We start from the raw sequence: 23782 nt of genomic DNA, 5'->3' as shown, positions 1-23782 counted from the left end.
CCTCGCCTCTCCACTGTCCTGCCGCCCGTATCTTTGTGCGTAGATGGTACACGGTTTGTTTTATTTATCTACCCCCCACTGTTCCACTTTCTCTTCCCGATCTTAAACACCTCCTAGACTCCTTGCTGGAGCCTGTGCTCCTGCTGGGTGATTTCAGTTGTCGTCATGCCCTTTGGGGTGATGTGCTGACAAACACCCGGGGTCGCCTCCTTGAACCTTTCATCCTCTCTTCTTCCCTGTCCCTTCTTAATTCTGGTGAGCCCACTCATTTGGACTCTCGGACTCGCTCCCTTTCTTGTCTCGATCTTTCTCTGTGCTTGTCATCCCTTTCCTTAGATTTCGGGTGGCGAGTCCTTGATGACCTCCATGGCAGTGACCATTTTCCTATCCTTGTCACTTTTTTCTCCTTTCGCCCTCCTCTCTCCTTCCCTAGGTGGCGGTTTGCCGAGGCTGACTGGCGCCTCTTTACTCTCCGTGCTACTATTTCCGACCTCTCTGTTTTACCTCTCCCTCGCGCCCTCCTTCTTTTTCATGGCACTGTCTTTGACGCTGCCCTCCACTCTATTCCTCTCGGTGAACACGGAAGTGCGTTTCCTGGTGGAGTTTGGACTGTGCCGGGCTGTCCGCTGTAAGCGTGCAGCCTGGAAGAGACATCGCCGCCAGCAGACGGTTGAGTCTTTTCTTTTGTTTCGGAAGGCGAGTGTGGTGGCCCGTAGGACCATCTGTGTGGCTAAACGTGCTTGCTGGGAGTCTTATGTCTCCACCGTTACGTCCGAAACACCTCTTCCACTGGTCTGGAAGCGTATCCGCAAGATTGCGGGTAAGTTCGTTCCCGATGTCTCACCGGTCCTTTGCCTTCATGGTACTCTTGTGGCGGACCCATTGCAGGTTGCGACCGAACTGGGTTCCCATTTCTCCTCTTGTTAGTTCTAGTTCTCATCTCCCCCAATCCTTCCTTCTTCGTAAGCCTCTCCTTGAATCTCGTCCTTTAAATTTCTGTACTTATCTTCACCTTCCCTATAATGATCCCTTCTCTCTCTCTGAACTTCAATCTGCCCTAGACCTTTGTGGTTTTACGGCAGCGGGCTCCGATGGCATTCATTATGAAATGCTTCGCCATCTCCCTCCGTGCACGTCTCAGTATTTACTGAGGCTGTACAATCAGGTCTGGGAGTCGTCGTCAGTCCCTGAAGGCTGGCTCGATGCTGTTGTCCTCCCTGTTCGGAAACCAGGGTCTCTCGGGTCATCCCCCAAGGACTTCCGCCCTATTGCTCTCAAGAGTTGTGTCTGCAAGCTCTTTGAACGTATGGTCAACGTTCGTTTGATGTAGTTCTTAGAGCACTATCGCCACCTCACCCCTTCTCAATTTGGTTTTCTCAAGTGCCGCAGCACAACAGATGTCCTGGTGTACTTGGAGGTCTATATTCGTACTGCTTTTGCTGCGAAGACCTCCGTTGTTGCCGTCCTTTTTGACCTGGAAAAGGCTTACGACACTACCTGGCGGTATCATATTCTGTCTCAACTTCATTCTTTTGGCCTTCGTGGGAACCTCCCTCTCTTCCTCCGGAGCTTCCTCTCTCATCGTTCCTTTCGTGTGCGGTTTGGTACTGCTCTCTCTGCCCCTTTTCAGCAGTATGAGGGTGTTCCCCAGGGTAGTGTTCTGAGCACTACTCTTTTTCTAGTTGCCCTCAATGGTCTTCTTTCCTCTCTTCCTTCTGGCGTCTTCTCTGCTCTCTATGTTGATGATCTTACCCTTTGCTGTCGGGGTGATGATTCCCCTCTCCCTCAACAGCGGGTTCAACTTGCGATTGATGCCGTGTTGTCTTGGGCCACCGATCATGGCTTCAAGTTCTCTGCGTCTAAGATTTGTGCTATGACTTTTACTCGGAAGCATGTCGTTCTTCGTCCCTCTTTGTCGCTTTATGGTCATCCCATTGTGTACAGGGATTCTGCGAAGCTTTTGGGGTTGGTCTTTGACACTCGTTTGTCTTGGTCAGCCCATATCTCTTACCTCTGAGTTGAATGCTCTAAGGCCCTTAACCTCCTTAAGGTTTTGTCCCATAATTCTTGGGGAGCGGATAGGCGCACGCTCCTCTATTTGCACTCCTCTCTCGTCCTGTCTAAACTCGATTATGGTTGCTCTGCATACTCTTCTGCTTCTCCTTTTACTCTTCGCCGTCTTGATGCTTTGCACCATACTGGGTTGCGTCTCAGCTCTGGTGCCTTTCGTTCGACTCCCGCCCTTAGTTTGTATGTTGACACTGGCTTTCTCTCTCTTCAGGACCGCCGTGATCGCTACTGTCTTCACTATCTTGCGCGGTCCTTACAACATCCTTCCTCTCGCCTCTGTCGTGCATTGACTTTTCTTCCTCCTGTGGTTCCTGCTCCTCTTCATTGTGTCCCACTTTCTGTCCGGTTATCTCGCTTACAGGATTCTCTTTCTGTTCATATTTCTAATGTTTCTCCTCGCATTGTTCCTTCCTTACCTCCGTGGAGAGTCCCCCTTCCCAAGTTTTGTACGTCCTTGACTTGTATTACTAAAGCCTTTACCCCTCCTACTATTCTGAAAAGCCTCTTCCTTGAGCACTTTTCTTCGCACTCCCACTCTATTTCCATGTTCACTGATGGGTCTAAGTCTGCGGACGGTGTGGGCTACTCTGTTGTTTTTCCTGACCGTACTTATATGTGTCGCCTCCCTTCGGAGGCTAGCGTCTTTACGGCGGAACTTTATGCTATTCTCTATGCTCTTTCTCTCTTGCTTTCTCATTCTCATTCCTCCTTTGTGGTTGTAGTTGATTCTCGTAGTGCCCTCATGGCTCTAGGGTCCTTTAATTCTGTCCATCCGGTGGTCATCGAGATTCAACATTGACTGTTTCTTATTTCTAGTAAATTTAAATCAGTAGAGTTTTGCTGGGTTCCCAGCCATATTGGTGTGACTGTTTCTTATTTCTAGTAAATTTAAATCAGTAGAGTTTTGCTGGGTTCCCAGCCATATTGGTGTTTCTTTCAATGAGCGTGCGGATGCTGCCGCTAAGGAAGCTATCCATTCTTGTCCTATCTCCCGTAAAAGTATTCCTTATTCCGACTTTTATCCTGTTATTCATTCTTCCATTCTTGCCCGTTGGCAGGGTTGTTGGTCCTCTGTGGTTAGTAACAAGCTGCGTACTCTCAAACGTAGTGTGTCCCCGTGGCCTTCCTCCTACCCCTGTAACCGGCGGTGGGAAACTGCTTTGGCACGGCTGCGGGTTGGTCATACCCGCTTAACCCACGGTCACTTAATGGAGCGCCGCCCTGCTCCTTATTATCCGAATTGCGTTGTCCCTCTTACAGTTGTGCATATCCTTGTTGAATGTCCTGACTTCCAGGACGAGCGTGTGTCTTGCTTTCCGACCGTCCCTCGCGGTCACCTGTCCCTCTATAGAATTCTTGGTGACTCGGATACTTTTGATATCGTTCGCCTTATGCGTTTTTGTTCTCGTATTGGCATTCTTGGTGATATTTAGCGCCCTCTGATTATTTCGCACTTTGATGGTGCTACACAGCCTTCCTGGTTTGGTGCCTTCTTTTGATGATTACCTTACCATGTAGGTTATGCCACACAAGAGCCCATGTAGGTTATGCCACACAAGAGCCCATGTAGGTTATGCCACACAAGAGCCCATGTAGGTTCGGCCTACCTTAGACTGTGACTTATATGTCAGACTGCGAGCAGCCGCCCCCAATACCCTGGTTGATGAGACTAGCAACCAGGAGGCATAGTCGGAGACCGGGCCGCTGGGACGTTGATCCTCGAAATCTTTGAAAGGTAAAGGAACTGTAGGTGTGACTTGTGGGCTGGGAAGCTTATGTCTGTACTGCGGTAATTTTTGGTTGAAAGTTGGTTGATGTTGGTGAGGTGAAGCTGGTGTTAACCTCTGCTGCAGCTCCTTACCGACGACCACCACAAGCAGAGTTGGAATATCACAGCAGCTGGGTAGGTTAGGCTAGGTTGGTTTAATGGTTGACCAGTAGTAGAGGTGGTTGACCAGCAGCCCTAGTGGTTGATTAGTAGTCCTAGTACTTTACCAATAGTACTAGTGGTTGAGTAGCAATCCTAGTAGTTGAGTAGTAGTCCATGTAGTTAACCAATACTACTAGAGATTGATCACCAGAGCAGCAGCCTTAGTAATGGAGCAGCAGTCCTATAGTAATGGAGCAGCAGTCCTATAGTGACTGAGCAGCAGTCCTATAGTGACTGAGCAGCAGTCCTATAGTGACTGAGCAGCAGTCCTATAGTGACTGAGCAGCAGTCCTATAGTGACTGAGCAGCAGTCCTATAGTGACTGAGCAGCAGTCGTATAGTGACTGAGCAGCAGTCCTGGTGGTGGAGGAGAAGTACTCAGTATGAGAGGTGGGGGAGAGCGTGTCCCAAGAAAGTACCAACAGTACCAGGTACTTTATCCCATCACAACTTTCACATGTCTGGCACTGTTCACCTCGCACTGCTCTCCGGGCTTTTGTCTCTGTTGTGTTAGTCCCCGTGTCGTGTTCTCTCCCTCTTGTGTTGGTCCCGTGTTGTGGTCTCCCTCTTGTGTTAGTCCCGTGTTGTGGTCTCCCTCTTGTGTTAGTCCCGTGTCGTGTTCTCCGTCTTGTGTTAGTCCCGTGTTGTGGTCTCCCTCTTGTGTTAGTCCCGTGTCGTGTTCTCCCTCTTGTGTTAGTCCCGTGTCGTGTTCTCCCTCTTGTGTTAGTCCCGTGTCGTGGTCTCCCTCTTGTGTTAGTCCCGTGTTGTGGTCTCCCTCTTGTGTTAGTCCCGTGTCGTGTTCTCCCTCTTGTGTTAGTCCCGTGTCGTGGTCTCCCTCTTGTGTTAGTCCCGTGTTGTGGTCTCCCTCTTGTGTTAGTCCCGTGTCGTGGTCTCCGTCTTGTGTTAGTCCCGTGTTGTGGTCTCCCTCTTGTGTTAGTCCCGTGTCGTGGTCTCCCTCTTGTGTTAGTCCCGTGTCGTGGTCTCCGTCTTGTGTTAGTCCCGTGTCGTGTTCTCTCCCTCGTTAGTCCCGTGTCGTGGTCTCCGTCTTGTGTTAGTCCCGTGTCGTGTTCTCTCCCTCTTGTGTTAGTCCCGTGTCGTGGTCTCCCTCTTGTGTTAGTCCCGTGTCGTGGTCTCCGTCTTGTGTTAGTCCCGTGTTGTGGTCTCCCTCTTGTGTTAGTCCCGTGTCGTGGTCTCCCTCTTGTGTTAGTCCCGTGTCGTGGTCTCCGTCTTGTGTTAGTCCCGTGTCGTGTTCTCTCCCTCTTGTGTTAGTCCCGTGTCGTGGTCTCCGTCTTGTGTTAGTCCCGTGTCGTGTTCTCTCCCTCTTGTGTTAGTCCCGTGTCGTGGTCTCCCTCTTGTGTTAGTCCCGTGTCGTGGTCTCCGTCTTGTGTTAGTCCCGTGTTGTGGTCTCCCTCTTGTGTTAGTCCCGTGTCGTGGTCTCCGTCTTGTGTTAGTCCCGTGTCGTGTTCTCTCCCTCTTGTGTTAGTCCCGTGTCGTGGTCTCCGTCTTGTGTTAGTCCCGTGTCGTGTTCTCTCCCTCTTGTGTTAGTCCCGTGTCGTGGTCTCCCTCTTGTGTTAGTCCCGTGTCGTGGTCTCCGTCTTGTGTTAGTCCCGTGTCGTGGTCTCCCTCTTGTGTTAGTCCCGTGTCGTGGTCTCCCTCTTGTGTTAGTCCCGTGTTGTGGTCTCCCTCTTGTGTTAGTCCCGTGTCGTGGTCTCCCTCTTGTGTTAGTCCCGTGTTGTGGTCTCCCTCTTGTGTTAGTCCCGTGTCGTGTTCTCTCCCTCTTGTGTTAGTCCCGTGTCGTGGTCTCCCTCTTGTGTTAGTCCCGTGTCGTGGTCTCCGTCTTGTGTTAGTCCCGTGTTGTGGTCTCCCTCTTGTGTTAGTCCCGTGTCGTGTTCTCTCCCTCTTGTGTTAGTCCCGTGTTGTGGTCTCCCTCTTGTGTTAGTCCCGTGTTGTGGTCTCCCTCTTGTGTTAGTCCCGTGTTGTGGTCTCCGTCTTGTGTTAGTCCCGTGTCGTGGTCTCCCTCTTGTGTTAGTCCCGTGTTGTGGTCTCCCTCTTGTGTTAGTCCCGTGTCGTGTTCTCTCCCTCTTGTGTTAGTCCCGTGTCGTGGTCTCCCTCTTGTGTTAGTCCCGTGTCGTGGTCTCCGTCTTGTGTTAGTCCCGTGTTGTGGTCTCTCTCTTGTGTTAGTCCCGTGTCGTGGTCTCTCTCTTGTGTTAGTCCCGTGTCGTGGTCTCCCTCTTGTGTTAGTCCCGTGTCGTGGTCTCTCTCTTGTGTTAGTCCCGTGTTGTGGTCTCCGTCTTGTGTTTGTCCCGTGTCGTGGTCTCCCTCTTGTGTTAGTCCCGTGTCGTGGTCTCTCTCTTGTGTTAGTCCCGTGTTGTGTTCTCCGTCTTGTGTTAGTCCCGTGTCGTGGTCTCCCTCTTGTGTTAGTCCCGTGTCGTGGTCTCCCTCTTGTGTTAGTCCCGTGTCGTGGTCTCCCTCTTGTGTTAGTCCCGTGTCGTGGTCTCCCTCTTGTGTTAGTCCCGTGTCGTGGTCTCCGTCTACTGTCTTGACGGTGTTTAATGTTAGGCATCTGGGAAGACAGCGGGAGGTGTAGCCGTGAAGACGTCGGGAGTTACTGTTGTGACTGGGATTAAGATTATCTTACTAGTAGGTGAGGTTTTGCTTGTTGGTGCTTGTGATGTGGTAAGCGTGTAGACTCCGTAGTGTGGTGAGGCATCGCTCTCTGGCGTAGGGTCTACATGTGCTAGTTTCGGTAGTGAGAACGGCCCGGGGCTCGAACCCTGGTCAGAGTGGGATGACTGGAGAACGTCCTCCGTATTCCGGGCAGACCTGGACGTCGAATAAGCTAACCCGCTCCAGTACTTGGCCGCAGGTCTAAATCATCACATGAGAAAAATGATTTGAAACAATTCGATTTAGCTTTTTCCAACCTTTATTTTTACTAAACCTGGGCTAACTTTTCTACCGTAATCTAAGAGAATATGAGCTGAACGATAGATAGTTCTATATATATCACTGTTATTAATATATATATATATGACTGTAGGTGTATAATACTATGGTATTATTTATGTAGTGTTGAGTGGTCGGGTGTTGGAAGAGTGTCATGTTGTGTGAGCAGGACCTTCAGACCTGCCTTCAAGGCGGCTCTGTCCCGGCCCCGGACACTGTCACAACCCTGGGGTACTCCTGGTCGCGGACACACAGCATGTTGGGTGTATCCACCTCCCCCATACTCCACCATCCACCTCCCCCATACTCCACCATCCACCTCCCCCATACTCCACCATCCACCTCCCCCATACTCCACCATCCACCTCCCCCACCATGTCACCCACAACACCTGTTCTTGTTGTTCTTGTTGTTTTAGAGTTAGTTACTGAGAGGGAAAGGTCCATGTAGCCCGGGCTATATAGTGAGCCCGTACCACAAGTGATGATTAACTTGCAGGTGTGTGTTTACTGCCAGGTGAGCATTTGACAACATGCAACTTGCGACGGTTCATTACCACTCGGTTATTAATTTATTGCTAGGTGAATAGAGGCACCAGGTGTAAGGAAACCTAAGCGAGCGTCCCGCCTTATCCTGGAATCCAACCCGGATCGATTTTGAAATTGAATTAAAATTGAAAAAAGTTTATTGGGGTAAAATACACAGAAAGGGATGAGTTTCGTCAAGGTATTCTCACCCCGTTCAGTACAACGTGTTCATACATATATAGACACATCACAAACAATAAACATATTAGCGAACACTCTGAGTGAAGGGATCTAATTGGTTGCCCGTCGACTCATGTGGTGCGCTTGACCTTATTCTCGTGCTTGAAGTGTCCCATACTCCGTGGGCTCCATCCTCTTGTTGACACTCAAGTTGTACTTCTTAGTGAGAGCAGTCACTGTGACCCTCACTCCAAGGTCATTGTTTCTCTCAACATATTCCCCTCAAGCAACCTGTGATACACGCTTCACCCCGGGACTCCTCTACTTCAGAGGCTCTGTCCACGGCGTACAAATACCCAACCAGTTTCATTCAATTGGCACCACATTATGTTTTTATTGGCTTGTGGTTTATGACGGTGATTGATGTTTGTGGAGCTCTTTGGTTCTGCATATCTGAGTGCCAGACTACGAGGAGCGTGGAGCATATTGTTTATCTGGAGGTAACTACCGTGTACATGTCTCCACGACTGTTGCTGCTACAGTGAACACTGGTGACTGTGACACAACACTACCACCAGGTGTAGGACAACCTTCCTCACAACACTACCACCAGGTGTAGGACAACCTTCCTCACAACACTACCACCAGGTGTAGGACAACCTTCCTGACAACACTACCACCAGGTGTAGGACAACCTTCCTCACAACACTACCACCAGGTGCAGGACAACCTTCCTCACAACACTACCACCAGGTGTAGGACAACCTTCCTCACAACACTACCACCAGGTGTAGGACAACCTTCCTCACAACACTACCACCAGGTGCAGGACAACCTTCCTCACAACACTACCACCAGGTGTAGGACAACCTTCCTCACAACACTACCACCAGGTGTAGGACAACCTTCCTCACAACACTACCACCAGGTGTAGGACAACCTTCCTCACAACACTACCACCAGGTGTAGGACAACCTTCCTGACAACACCACCACCAGGTGTAGGACAACCTTCCTCACAACACTACCACCAGGTGTAGGACAACCTTCCTGACAACACTACCACCAGGTGCAGGACAACCTTCCTCACAACACCACCACCAGGTGCAGGACAACCTTCCTCACAACACTACCACCAGGTGCAACACAGTGTTGGGCTGGTGTTCCCACTTGAACAAAGGTTCACGTGTTCAAAGGTGCCAACTTTCCCGTAGTCGTGAACAGTAAAGCTGATAGGCTTCTCGAGGTCCCCCTATCCCAGTGGCTAACCATCCCCAGGATACAGCCTAATGTAGGTGCTCAACTAAGGGGTACCTATTTACTGCTAGGTGAACAGAGGCATCAGTTGAAAGTAAACGTACTTAACTGGCCCTCTCTCCCGCCCGGGGATCATACCCGGGATTCTCGGTTGTGAGTCAAGGACGTAGACGTCTCGTTAGCTTTCTAGGAAACTGTGAAAGCTGTTTGCCAGTTTGATGTCAGAGTGACATTTAAACTTTCACCTGTAATTTGCTCATCAAATAATAGTGTTGCCTTCAATGTGTGAAGCAACACGTTATTGAACCACTGTATTCTTTGGTGTTACAACCTGTAGCTTAATGTGTAACATTGCCGCGATGACTAGTACGGTAACCCGACCTTCACTTGACACAAGTGTGTAACCAAGCCCCTCATGTGTTATAATGACTCCCCCCCATGTGTTATAATGACTCCCCCCGTGTGTTATAATGACTCCCCCCCCGTGTGTTATAATGACTCCCCCCCGTGTGTTATAATGACTCCCTCCCCCCCTTGTGTTATAATAACTCCCCCGTGTGTTATAATGACTCCCCCCCGTGTGTTATAATGACTCCCCCCCGTGTGTTATAATGACTCCCCCCCGTGTGTTATAATGACCCCCGTGTGTTATAATGACTCCCCCCCATGTGTTATAATGACTCCCTCGTGTGTTATAATGACTCCCCCGTGTGTTATAATGACTCCCCCCCGTGTGTTATAATGACTCCCCCCGTGTCTTATAATGACTCCCTCCCCCCCTTGTGTTATAATAACTCCCCCGTGTGTTATAATGACTCCCCCGTGTGTTATAATGACTCCCCCCGTGTGTTATAATGACTCCTCCGTGTGTTATAATGACTCCCCCGTGTGTTATAATGACTCCCCCGTGTGTTATAATGACCCCCGTGTTATAATGACTCCCCCCGTGTGTTATAATGACTCCCCCGTGTGTTATAATGACTCCCCCGTGTGCTATAATGACTCCCCCGTGTGTTATAATGACTCCCCCGTGTGCTATAATGACTCCCCCGTGTGTTATAATGACTCCCCGTGTGTTATAATGACTCCCCCGTGTGTTATAATGACTCCCCCGTGTGTTATAATGACTCCCCCGTGTGTTATAATGACTCCCCCGTGTGTTATAATGACTCCCCCGTGTGTTATAATGACTCCCGTGTGTTATAATGACTCCCCCGTGTGCTATAATGACTCCCCCGTGTGTTATAATGACTCCCCCGTGTGTTATAATGACCCCCGTGTATTATAATGACTCCCCCCGTGTTATAATGACTCCCCCGTGTGTTATAATGACTCCCCCGTGTGTTATAATGACTCCCCCCGTGTGTTATAATGACTCCCCCGTGTGTTATAATGACTCCCCCGTGTGTTATAATGACTCCCCCGTGTGTTATAATGACTCACCCCGTGTGTTACAATGACTCACCCAATGTGTTATAATGACTCCCGTGTATTATAATGACTCCCCCGTGTGCTATAATGACTCCCCCGTGTGTTATAATGACTCCCCCGTGTGTTATAATGACCCCCCCATGTGTGTTATAATGACTCCCCCGTGTGTTATAATGACTCCCCCGTGTGTTATAATGACCCCTGGGTGCTATAATGACTCCCCCGTGTGTTATAATGACTCCTCCGTGTGTTATAATGACTCCCCCCGTGTGTTATAATGACTCCCGTGTGTTATAATGACTCCCCTGTGTGCTATAATGACTCCCCCGTGTGTTATAATGACTCCTCCGTGTGTTATAATGACTCCCCCCGTGTGTTATAATGACTCCCGTGTGTTATAATGACTCCCCCGTGTGTTATAATGACTCCCCCCGTGTGTTATAATGACTCCCTCCCCCGTGTGTTATAATGACCCCCGTGTGCTATAATGACTCCCTCCCCCGTGTGTTATAATGACCCCCGTGTGCTATAATGACTCCCCCCATGTGTTATAATGACTCCCCCCGTGTGTTATAATGACCCCCGTGTGTTATAATAACTCCCCCGTGTGTTATAATGACTCCCCCGTGTGTTATAATGACTCCCCCCGTGTGTTATAATGACTCCCTCTGTGTGTTATAATGACTCCCCAGTGTGTTATAATGACTCCCCCGTGTGTTATAATGACTCCCCCGTGTGTTATAATGACTCCCGTGTGTTATAATGACTCCCCCGTGTGTTATAATGACTCCCCCCGTGTGTTATAATGACCCCCGTGTGTTGTAATGACCCCCCGTGTGCTATAATGACTCCCCCCGTGTGTTATAATGACTCCCCCCGTGTGTTATAATGACTCCCCCCGTGTGTTATAATGACTCCCCCCGTGTGTTATACTGACTCCCCCGTGTGTTATAATGACTCCCCCCGTGTGTTATAATGACTCCGTGTGTTATAATGACTCCCCAGTGTGTTATAATGACTCCCCCGTGTCTTATAATGACTCCCTCCCCCCTTGTGTTATAATAACTCCCCCGTGTGTTATAATGACTCCCCCGTGTGTTATAATGACCCCCCGTGTGTTATAATGACTCCTCCGTGTGTTATAATGACTCCCCCGTGTGTTATAATGACTCCCCCGTGTGTTATAATGACCCCCGTGTTATAATGACTCCCCCCGTGTGTTATAATGACTCCCCCGTGTGTTATAATGACTCCCCCGTGTGCTATAATGACTCCCCCGTGTGTTATAATGACTCCCCCGTGTGCTATAATGACTCCCCCGTGTGTTATAATGACTCCCCGTGTGTTATAATGACTCCCCCGTGTGTTATAATGACTCCCCCGTGTGTTTTAATGGCCCCCCCGTGTGTTATAATGACTCCCCCGTGTGTTATAATGACTCCCCCGTGTGTTATAATGACTCCCGTGTGTTATAATGACTCCCCCGTGTGCTATAATGACTCCCCCGTGTGTTATAATGACTCCCCCGTGTGTTATAATGACCCCCGTGTATTATAATGACTCCCCCCGTGTTATAATGACTCCCCCGTGTGTTATAATGACTCCCCCGTGTGTTATAATGACTCCCCCCGTGTGTTATAATGACTCCCCCGTGTGTTATAATGACTCCCCCGTGTGTTATAATGACTCCCCCGTGTGTTATAATGACTCACCCCGTGTGTTACAATGACTCACCCAATGTGTTATAATGACTCCCGTGTATTATAATGACTCCCCCGTGTGCTATAATGACTCCCCCGTGTGTTATAATGACTCCCCCGTGTGTTATAATGACCCCCCCATGTGTGTTATAATGACTCCCCCGTGTGTTATAATGACTCCCCCGTGTGTTATAATGACCCCTGGGTGCTATAATGACTCCCCCGTGTGTTATAATGACTCCTCCGTGTGTTATAATGACTCCCCCCGTGTGTTATAATGACTCCCGTGTGTTATAATGACTCCCCTGTGTGCTATAATGACTCCCCCGTGTGTTATAATGACTCCTCCGTGTGTTATAATGACTCCCCCCGTGTGTTATAATGACTCCCGTGTGTTATAATGACTCCCCCGTGTGTTATAATGACTCCCCCCGTGTGTTATAATGACTCCCTCCCCCGTGTGTTATAATGACCCCCGTGTGCTATAATGACTCCCTCCCCCGTGTGTTATAATGACCCCCGTGTGCTATAATGACTCCCCCCATGTGTTATAATGACTCCCCCCGTGTGTTATAATGACCCCCGTGTGTTATAATAACTCCCCCGTGTGTTATAATGACTCCCCCGTGTGTTATAATGACTCCCCCCGTGTGTTATAATGACTCCCTCTGTGTGTTATAATGACTCCCCAGTGTGTTATAATGACTCCCCCGTGTGTTATAATGACTCCCCCGTGTGTTATAATGACTCCCGTGTGTTATAATGACTCCCCCGTGTGTTATAATGACCCCCCCCGTGTGTTATAATGACCCCCGTGTGTTGTAATGACCCCCCGTGTGCTATAATGACTCCCCCCGTGTGTTATAATGACTCCCCCCGTGTGTTATAATGACTCCCCCCGTGTGTTATAATGACTCCCCCCGTGTGTTATACTGACTCCCCCGTGTGTTATAATGACTCCCCCCGTGTGTTATAATGACTCCGTGTGTTATAATGACTCCCCAGTGTGTTATAATGACTCCCCCGTGTGTTATAATGACTCCCCCGTGTGTTATAATGACTCCCCCCGTGTGTTATAATGACCCCCGTGTGTTATAATGACTCCCTCGTGTGTTATAATGACCCCCGTTGGTTATAATGACTCCCCCGTGTTATAATGACTCCTCCGTGTGTTATATTGATTCCCCCGTGTTACAATGACTCCACCCGTGTGTTATAATGACTCCCCTGTGTGTTATAATGACTCCCCCGTGTGTTATAATGACTCCCGTGTGTTATAATGACTCCCCCTGTGTTATAATGACCCCCGTGTGTTATAATGACTCCCTCGTGTGTTATAATGACTCCCCCGTGTGTTATAATGACTCCCCCGTGTGTTATAATGACTCCTCCGTGTGTTATAATGACTCCTCCGTGTGTTACAATGACTCCACCCGTGTGTTATAATGACTCCCCCCCCCGTGTGTTATAATGACTCCCCCGTGTGTTATAATGACCCCCCCGTGTGTTATAATGACTCCCCCATGTGTTATAATGACCCCCGTGTGTTATAATGACTCCCCCGTGTGTTATAATGACCCCCGTGTGTTATAATGACTCCCCCGTGTGTTATAATGACCCCCCGTGTGTTATAATGACCCCCGTTTGTTATAATGACTACCTCGTGTGTTATAATGACTCCCCCCCCGTGTGTTTTAATGACTCCCCCGTGTGTTATAATGGCTCCCCCGTGTGTTATAATGACTCCCCCGTGTGTTATAATGACTCCCCCCGTGTGTTATAATGACTCCCCCCCGTGTGTTATAATGACTCCCCCGTGTGTTATGACTCCCCACGTGTGTTATAATGACTCCCCCGTGTGTTATAATAACCCTCGTGTGTTATAAAGACTCCCCCGTGTGTTATAATGACTCCCCTGTGTGCTATAATGACTCCCCCTGTGATATAATGACTCCCCCGTGTGTTATGACTCCCCCGTGTGTTATAATGACTCCCCCGTGTGTTATAATGACTCCTCCGTGTGTTATAATGACTCCCCCGTGTGTTATAATGACTCCCCCGTGTGTTATAATGACCCCCGTGTGTTATAATGACTCCCCCGTGTGCTATAATAACCCCCGTGTGTTATAAAGACTCCCCCGTGTTATAATCACTCCCCCGTGTGTTATGACTCCCCCGTGTGTTATAATGACTCCCCCGTGTGTTATAATGTCTCCCGTGTGTTATAATGACTCCCCCGTGTGCTATAATGACTCCCCCGTGTGTTATAATGACTCCCCCGTGTGTGATAATGACTCCCCCGTGTGTTATAATGACTCCCCCGTGTGTTATAATGACCCCCGTGTGTTATAATGACTCCCCCGTGTGTTATAATGACCCCCGTGTGTTATAATGACTTCCCCGTGTGTTATAATGACTCCCCCGTGTGTTATTATGACCCCCGTGTGTTATAATGACCCCCGTGTGCTATAATGACTCTCCCGTGTGTTATAATGACTCCCCCGTGTGTTATAATGACCCCCGTGTGTTATAATGACTCCCCCGTGTGCTATAATGACTCTCCCGTGTGTTATAATGACTCCCCCGTGTGTTATAATGACTCCCCCGTGTGTTATAATGACTCCCCCGTGTGTTATAATGACTCCCCGGTGTGCTATAATGACTCCCCCGTGTGTTATAATGACTCCCCCGTGTTATAATGACTCCCCTGTGTGTTATAATGACTCCCCCGTGTGTTATAATGACGCCCGTGTGCTTTAATGACTCCCCCGTGTGTTATAATGACTCCCCCGTGTGTTATAATGACTCCCCCGTGTGCTATAATGACTCCCCCGTGTGTTATAATGACTCCCCCGTGTGTTATAATGACTCCCCCGTGTCATAATGACTCCCCCGTGTTTTCTCCCAGAAAACTGTTGTGAGTTGCATGTTGGGAGAGGCGGGGAGGTTGTCTAGGAGGATAAGCCCCGGGGCAGCGTAGGAGACCTTCCACGGTGAAAGCGACTAGAGTAACTGTGACCAGGTCCCCGGTACTTCTTCACCGTCACCATTGTGGCACAGTTGCCCTGGCTGTCCTCGTATGGCTGGGATTACCCATTGTCCCAACGGATATGTGTATACCCAGCAGTCATTACATTGTTGATTAGATGAGATACACGTGTTGGTATACCCCCGGTTACCATGGTGACGCTGCTCCACACCTGGGTCACCATGGTGACGCCGCTCCACACATGGGTCACCATGGTGACGCCGCTCCACACATGGGTCACATTAGCGCCCGGGTAACCCCAGGGTGTTAACAGGTTTCCGGAGCCGGTGATGGTGGAGCTGAGAGGAGGTTGAGCACTATATGGTAATATCAAGACGCTCTCCTCGACACCCTGGGTAGTGACGTTATCGTTCACCCGGATTATCCCAGACAACACTCTCGTATTTTGAGGCCCTCGTTCGCATCTGCGTTGGTCCAAGTCAATGAAATATACAGCCCGACTTCATAAACAAAGGTCCATTCCATGCACCCGCCAACCCCCCAGTTTATGAGGGAAAAACGGTTTACACACGACTCACAACTGATGACGTTCGAACACTTCCGGAACAAAAGCTTCACTGACGAATTTTATTCGAACCACAACACTGTAAATGCTTCACTCACGTACCGGAACTTTATGCTATTCTCTATGCTCTTCGTCTCCTGCTTTCTTGTTGTCAATCTTCCTTTGTAGTTGTTGTTGACTCTCGTAGTGCCCTCATGGCTCTCGGGTGCTTTAATCCAGTTCATCCAGTAGTTGTCGAGATCCAGCATTGGCTGTTTCTCGTTCACAGTAAATTTAAGTCGGTTGAGTTTTGTTGGGTTCCCAGCCATATTGGTGTGTCTTTAAATGAACGTGCGGATGCTGCCGCCAAGGAAGCTGTCCGCTCTTGTCCCATCTCTCGTAAAGGCATTCCGTATTCCGACTTTTACCCGGTTATCCATTCCTCAGTCCTTACCCGTTGGCATGCTTCTTGGTTGTCTGTTACTGGTAACAAGCTACGTACTCTTAAATGTTGTGTTTCCTCGTGGCAGTCCTCCTTCCACCGTAACCGGCGGTGGGAAACAGCTCTGGCGAGGTTGCGTATTGGCCATACTCGCTTAACCCATGGTCACTTGATGGAGCGCCGCCCTGCTCCTTATTGTCCTAGTTGCATTGTCCCTCTTACGGTCGTGCATGTCCTTCTTGAATGTCCTGACTTCCAGGACGAGCGTGTGTCTTGCTTTCCGACCGCCCCTCGCGGTCACCTGTCCCTCGATAGAATTCTTGGTGACTCGGATACTTTTGATATCGTTCGCCTTATGCGTTTTTGTTCTCGTATTGGCATCCTTGGTGATATTTAGCGTCCTCTGATTATTTTGCGTATTTGATGGTGCTACATAGCCTTCCCGGTTTGGTGCCTTCTTTTGATAATTACTTACTTACTTCACTCACGTACTACAAATACAAATAATCGCCAACAGAACCTAAACACCTAACCTAACCAGTGCCTAATTATGCACAATATGTTAATATATTAAAAGATTAATTTATTTTTGAGAAAATTCCTGTCTTGAATCAACACCATGTTAAAAATTATGAATGCGTCTTTGGGGTCGACCGCTGGATGGAATAGACTCCGTCTGAGGATTGGTTGACATATGATATCGCCTGGCATTGCGTCTTCAGGTCGGCTCCCCAACCACTCAAATAATGTTCACAATTGATATAGTTTTAATAGTTATAGTTCCTTCTTGAGAGATGGAAATGGTTCCAGATATTTAGTTATACAACATATGTATTATATATGTTGCTTCTTATGTGTGTGTTGAAGGATGCAGCCATCCTCCCCAGGATGATGGGGGCCCTCTACTATATCCATCCTGCTGTCCTCTCTGGGACGGTGGTAGGCTCACCCGTCCCATCCTCTCTGGGACGGTGGTAGGCTCACCTCTCCCATCCTCTCTGGGACGGTGGTAGGCTCACCCCTCCCATCCTCTCTGGGACGGTGGTAGGCTCACCCCTCCCATCCTCTCTGGGACGGTGGTAGGCTCACCCCTCCCATCCTCTCTGGGACGGTGGTAGGCTCACCTCTCCCATCCTCTCTGGGACGGTGGTAGGCTCACCCCTCCCATCCTCTCTGGGACGGTGGTAGGCTCACCTCTCCCATCCTCTCTGGGACGGTGGTAGGCTCACCCCTCCCATCCTCTCTGGGACGGTGGTAGGCTCACCCCTCCCATCCTCCCTGGGACGGAGGTAGGCTCACCCCTCCCATCCTCTCTGGGACGGTGGTAGGCTCACCCCTCCCATCCTCTCTGGGACGGAGGTAGGCTCACCTCTCTCACAGAGATCAGAGAGAGGATCAATTTTTTTTTTTTGTTGAGATATATACAAGAATTGTTACATTCTTGTACAGCCACTAGTACGCGTAAAATGTGTGCAATAGTACCAACAGTGTCTTTATGTTTAGCCATCAATATTGTGCTTATTACGTGTCAGAGCTTTATGATGTCCGTTGGTAGTGTGGCGCCGTGTAGGCCTATGGTGTCCGTTGGTAGTGTGGCGCCGTGTAGGCCTATGATGTCCGTTGGTAGTGCGGCGCCGTGTAGGCCTATGATGTCCGTTGGTAGTGTGGCGCCGTGTAGGCCTATGATGTCTTTGGTAGTGCGGCGCCGTGTAGGCCTATGATGTCCGTTGGTAGTGTGGCGCCGTGTAGGCCTATGGTGTCCGTTGGTAGTGTGGCGCCGTGTAGGCCTATGATGTCCGTTGGTAGTGTGGCGCCGTGTAGGCCTATGATGTCCGTTGGTAGTGCGGCGCCGTGTAGGCCTATGGTGTCCGTTGGTAGTGTGGCGCCGTGTAGGCCTATGGTGTCCGTTGGTAGTGTGGCGCCGTGTAGGCCTATGATGTCCGTTGGTAGTGTGGCGCCGTGTAGGCCTATGGTGTCCGTTGGTAGTGTGGCGCCGTGTAGGCCTATGATGTCCGTTGGTAGTGCGGCGCCGTGTAGGCCTATGGTGTCCGTTGGTAGTGTGGCGCCGTGTAGGCCTATGGTGTCCGTTGGTAGTGTGGCGCCGTGTAGGCCTATGATGTCCGTTGGTAGTGTGGCGCCGTGTAGGCCTATGGTGTCCGTTGGTAGTGTGGCGCCGTGTAGGCCTATGGTGTCCGTTGGTAGTGTGACGCCGTGTAGGCCTATGATGTCCGTTGGTAGTGTGGCGCCGTGTAGGCCTATGGTGTCCGTTGGTAGTGTGGCGCCGTGTAGGCCTATGATGTCCGTTGGTAGTGCGGCGCCGTGTAGGCCTATGATGTCCGTTGGTAGTGTGGCGCCGTGTAGGCCTATGGTGTCCGTTGGTAGTGTGGCGCCGTGTAGGCCTATGATGTCCGTTGGTAGTGCGGCGCCGTGTAGGCCTATGGTGTCCGTTGGTAGTGTGGCGCCGTGTAGGCCTATGATGTCCATTGGTAGTGTGGCGCCTTGTAGGCCTATGATGTCCGTTGGTAGTGCGGCGCCGTGTAGGCCTATGGTGTCCGTTGGTAGTGTGGCGCCGTGTAGGCCTATGGTGTCCGTTGGTAGTGTGGCGCCGTGTAGGCCTATGATGTCCGTTGGTAGTGCGGCGCCGTGTAGGCCTATGATGTCCGTTGGTAGTGCGGCGCCGTGTAGGCCTATGATGTCTTTGGTAGTGTGGCGCCGTGTAGGCCTATGGTGTCCGTTGGTAGTGTGGCGCCGTGTAGGCCTATGGTGTCGTTGGTAGTGTGGCGCCGTGTAGGCCTATGATGTCCGTTGGTAGTGTGGCGCCGTGTAGGCCTATGGTGTCCGTTGGTAGTGTGGCGCCGTGTAGGCCTATGGTGTCCGTTGGTAGTGTGGCGCCGTGTAGGCCTATGATGTCTTTGGTAGTGTGGCGCCGTGTAGGCCTATGATGTCCGTTGGTAGTGTGGCGCCGTGTAGGCCTATGGTGTCCGTTGGTAGTGTGGCGTCGTGTAGGCCTATGGTGTCCGTTGGTAGTGTGGCGCCGTGTAGGCCAGGGAAAGTTAATGTGTTCTCCCATACTGACGAGTGGCCATGAACAGGTAGAAAGTTTGTGTAAGTGATGGCATGAATAATACATTGTTGTCTTACGTGCCGTGATATTGGGCGTATAGTGGAGCTGGCCTCCGCCTTGTGTACCTCTGCTTCATGGATTGGAGTAGTGGTGGTGGTGGTGGTGTATGGGAGTGTGGCGGCTATTGTCTGTCGTCTCCACTACCTCTCCTTCTCCTGCTCCACCACACCACCACCACCACCAACTCCACCAACTCCACCAACTTCACCTGGCACCCCATACTGTGCACCTGGGCCAGGCCTCATACCCGACAACCACAGTGTCACCAACCATACCCAATACCCACACTGTCACTACCCAGCCATATATAATACCCACACTGTCACTACCCAGCCATATATAATACCCACACTGTCACTACCCAGCCATATATAATACCCACAGTGTCACCACCCAGCCATATATAATACCCACAATGTCACTACCCAGCCATATATAATACCCACACTGTCACCAGCCAGCCATATATAATACCCACAATGTCACTACCCAGCCATATATAATACCCACAGTGTCACCACCCAGCCATATATAATACCCACAATGTCACTACCCAGCCATATATAATACCTACACTGTCACCAGCCAGCCATATATAATACCCACACTGTCACCACCCAGCCATATATAATACCCACACTGTCACCAGCCAGCATATATAATACCCACACTGTCACCACCCAGCCATATATAATACCCACACTGTCACCAGCCAGCATATATAATACCCACACTGTCACCACCCAGCCATATATAATACCCACACTGTCACCACCCAGCCATATATAATACCCACACTGTCACTACCCAGCCATATATAATACCCACAGTGTCACCACCCAGCCATATATAATACCCACACTGTCACTACCCAGCCATATATAATACCCACAGTGTCACCAGCCAGCCAGCCATATATAATACCCACACTGTCACCAGCCAGCATATATAATACCCACACTGTCACTACCCAGCCATATATAATACCCACAGTGTCACCAGCCAGCCAGCCATATATAATACCCACACTGTCACCACCCAGCCATATATAATACCCACACTGTCACCACCCAGCCATATATAATACCCACACTATCACCAGCCAGCATATATAATACCCACACTGTCACTACCCAGCCATATATCCCACACTGTCACCACCCAGCCATATATAATACCCACACTGTCACCATCCAGCCATATATAATACCCACACTGTCACCAGCCAGCCATATATAATACCCACACTGTCACCAGCCAGCCATATATAATACCCACACTGTCACTACCCAGCCATATATAATACCCACACTGTCACCACCCAGCCATATATAATACCCACACTATCACCAGCCAGCATATATAATACCCACACTGTCACTACCCAGCCATATATAATACCCACACTGTCACCACCCAGCCATATATAATACCCACACTGTCACCATCCAGCCATATATAATACCCACACTGTCACCAGCCAGCCATATATAATACCCACACTGTCACCAGCCAGCCATATATAATACCCACACTGTCACTACCCAGCCATATATAATACCCACACTGTCACCAGCCAGCCATATATAATACCCACACTGTCACCAGCCAGCCATATATAATACCCACACTGTCACCACCCAGCCATATATAATACCCACAGTGTCACCAGCCAGCCATATATAATACCCACACTGTCACCACCCAGCCATATATAATACCCACAGTGTCACCAGCCAGCCATATATAATACCCACACTGTCACCACCCAGCCATATATAATACCCACACTGTCACCAGCCAGCATATATAATACCCACACTGTCACTACCCAGCCATATATAATACCCACACTGTCACTACCCAGCCATATATAATACCCACACTGGACAAGCGTGCCTGATAGCCACCATAGAGGCGGTCCACGGAAGGTTTAAAGACTCAACACAGTACCCCTGGCTAAAGTGACTCGTACATTTGAGACCCGAGTTCGCATCTCCAACGATCTAAGTGTACGACATGTTACTTCCCAGGCTATTGTGGCTAGCATCTTGTATTAATCTATCTAGGTGCTGGTTTTTTGTATTGTTATTGAGGAGGAAGTGTTTAAGTGGTGAGGTAATTGTTCTTGTGCATGTTGAGCATGACTGGCGGTGTTGGGAGAGTGTGAGGTAAGTGGGTGGTGGTGGGGGGTAGGGGCGTGCGTGTGCACTCTCTGTGAAAGGGAAAGTACAAATATTACCGTAAGAGACGCTTACAGAGGCAGTCCTTGGATTACTAAGTGATGCGGAGGAGACGCTGGTCTACTGGACACTCTCAGGACCAGGCACTGAGCGGGGTGTTAATCACCGGGTTTTGGGAAAGCTGGTGGTGGTCTGGAAGACAATGGTCAAGTGCTAACGGCCAACAGTTTAGTTGGCACTTTAAATTACTCTTGCCTGCAAGCTTTTTTCCTTTCTTTATTAAATGCTGATGTTTATATAATGTTTTTTTTTCTTCAGGGGCAATGGAGGCGTGACAGTGGAGGTTATAGGCGGCACCTTGGACGACGACTGTCACACAACTAGCCACGATCATGACCCCAAAGTTGACGATAAAAGGTCAAGATCCAAGGATCATATAACACAAAGTCTGGGCACAAGACGGCCACCTCGCAGACGCCAGCAGGGCAAGTCATTGTCCACGGATCAACACCGCACAAACTTTCTCAAACCCTCAAATTTTACGAAATATTTTTTTCGTCGCATGCGCAAATTTTACGAAATAGCTGACAACTTGAAGACAGTACATTCCACGACCACAGTAGATGGTGACACTGCTGAAGAGCCACACCTCCAGAGCACCTGAGTAGCAAGCCTACACCGCCAACAAAGGGAACACGTCTGAAGACAGCAAAGGGATCACCTGTGAAGCCAACACAGGTGGTAGTCGGAGAAGGCAGGAAGGAGAGCAGGTAACATCTCCTAGACCACAAGAGGTGACAGTCGTGGCTCATACAAGGTCACAGCCAACACCTGCACCAGAATATATCGTGTCTTCCGACTACTCCTCATCCCCACCTCATTTTCCTCTTCCTCCTGCTCCTTTTCCCTCCTGTTGTTTACTGTGAACTTTCTCTTTTCGAAGTGGAGGCGAGAGATTGTTTGAGCCGTGAAGGTTGGGTCGGCACAGTCTACCTTTGACTAGCGAGAGGCAAGCAAGCACCCGCCTCCCCCTCTCCTCACTGTGGTCACATGAGTACATCAACTCGGCCTCACACGGTCCACTCTCGCTCCCTCTCTTCCCACCTCACGCCCTACCAACTTACTCAATATCTATTCCACTCTCGTTACACGAACTTGTGATCAAATCTTGACTAATACCCGTTGGTATTGAGAAGTGTTATCTGTGTTATCTGTGGCGGGCTTGCGACAGTGACGGTGTCTTTGTTCACGAAGAACAACAGGTCACATTTGAGTTGTGTTGCTTTCTTCAACATTGAAGTGTTGGCATGACTAAGGAACCCCGCCGGGTGTTTGCTGTGATGGTAACAACGCTCAGCACTACCAAGTAAACGCTGTGACTATCACCTCCACAACTTAAAGGTGTTTGAAAGTAAAGGATAAAGTGGCACAAAGACATTTCTGAGAAGCAGATCCCCAGTGAAGGAAAGTGAAGCAGAACAACTACCTCACCTCCATACATGACCTGAGGAGCTGAGGGTGACTGCCATTTCCCGGAGACTACGAGCGTAGTTTTATAGTGAAGTGTAGTTGTATAGTTGGGGTTGTAAAGCCTCTTGTAAAGATGAGTGGAAGTGCCGTAGCGGACTTCTTCCATGATCGGTGTGTACTGATCACGGGAGCGACGGGCTTCATGGGCAAGGTGCTGGTGGAGAAGCTGCTCAGGTCGTGCCCACAAGTGGCCACCATCTACCTCCTCATGAGACCCAAGGGCGGACACGACGTCAAGGCCCGACTCGAAGAGCTCCTCAACTCTAAGGTAACACATACACTAGTTTCTGCTCTTGGGTGAGGCCCTGGCATGTGGCAAGGGTACCGTAAAGCATGGGTGGATGGGTAGTACCCCTGGCCTCATGAAGTGCCTGGACTGGGGGAAGAGAGTGGCTCTTGTGTCTTGCACGGTCGGCGTTCGATCCCCGATGATCCAAGTGGTTAGGCATCATGCCTTCATCCCGTCCTCATATCCCTGAGGGTGCTTTATAGTTGTAATGGGTTAGCACTTTTTGGTGATACGTTACCTTACCCAGTTGGGACTACCACGTCAGCCAAGCCATCCTCCTGTTGAGATAGTACCTATTGTGACCATCGTCAGTAGTCAGGATTAGCATGTTCTAAGCTTTTACATAGTAGTATACTGACTAGTAAGCAATTCTTTTAAAATAAACGAGGCTAAGACACAAACTGAAATATTCCTGGGCCTAGTGTAGTACACATATGTATTATATATTAGGCCTCACATATCATGTATTGGGCCTGGGAAGCTTAGCAATTTAGTTAAGCTTTGTCAAACAAACACAAGTAAAAGATACTTTTCCGGTTTGTCCAACTCAATAGTTCCGATTTCTAAGTTGTCATTTTGTTGTAGGTGGGTATATAACCTGTGGTGGTGATGGTTACTACGAGTACTCCCACGCCAGGAGG

The 23782-nt window shown here is 49.7% G+C and overlaps 2 protein-coding genes across 5 annotated transcripts in view; one reads left to right on the top strand and one right to left on the bottom strand.

Moving 5' to 3' along the window:
- LOC123769434 (putative fatty acyl-CoA reductase CG5065) overlaps positions 1–23782 on the top strand; it is a 274956-nt gene that overhangs the window by 128411 nt on the left and 122763 nt on the right. For all 4 annotated transcript variants that reach the window (XM_069308829.1, XM_069308832.1, XM_069308830.1 and 1 more), the window contains exon 2: positions 21641–23120. In XM_069308829.1, coding sequence (XP_069164930.1) covers positions 22926–23120 — 195 coding nt within the window. In that variant the 5' untranslated portion in view covers positions 21641–22925. The remainder of the gene's footprint in view (positions 1–21640; positions 23121–23782) is intronic.
- Positions 6056–15090, bottom strand: LOC123769570 (uncharacterized PPE family protein PPE40-like). Its single transcript, XM_045760815.1, has 2 exons — positions 15026–15090; positions 6056–6617 (listed from the first exon to the last, which is right to left on the bottom strand). Exons 1-2 carry the CDS (start codon positions 15088–15090, stop codon positions 6056–6058), a joined length of 627 nt encoding a protein of 208 aa, XP_045616771.1.

The sequence above is a fragment of the Procambarus clarkii genome, chromosome 63 (genome assembly GCF_040958095.1).
Source record: "Procambarus clarkii isolate CNS0578487 chromosome 63, FALCON_Pclarkii_2.0, whole genome shotgun sequence".
Taxonomy (NCBI): Eukaryota; Metazoa; Arthropoda; class Malacostraca; order Decapoda; family Cambaridae; genus Procambarus; species Procambarus clarkii.
The sequence above is the reverse complement of the archived record's forward strand: the minus strand, read 5'-3'. Positions and strand labels throughout refer to the sequence as shown.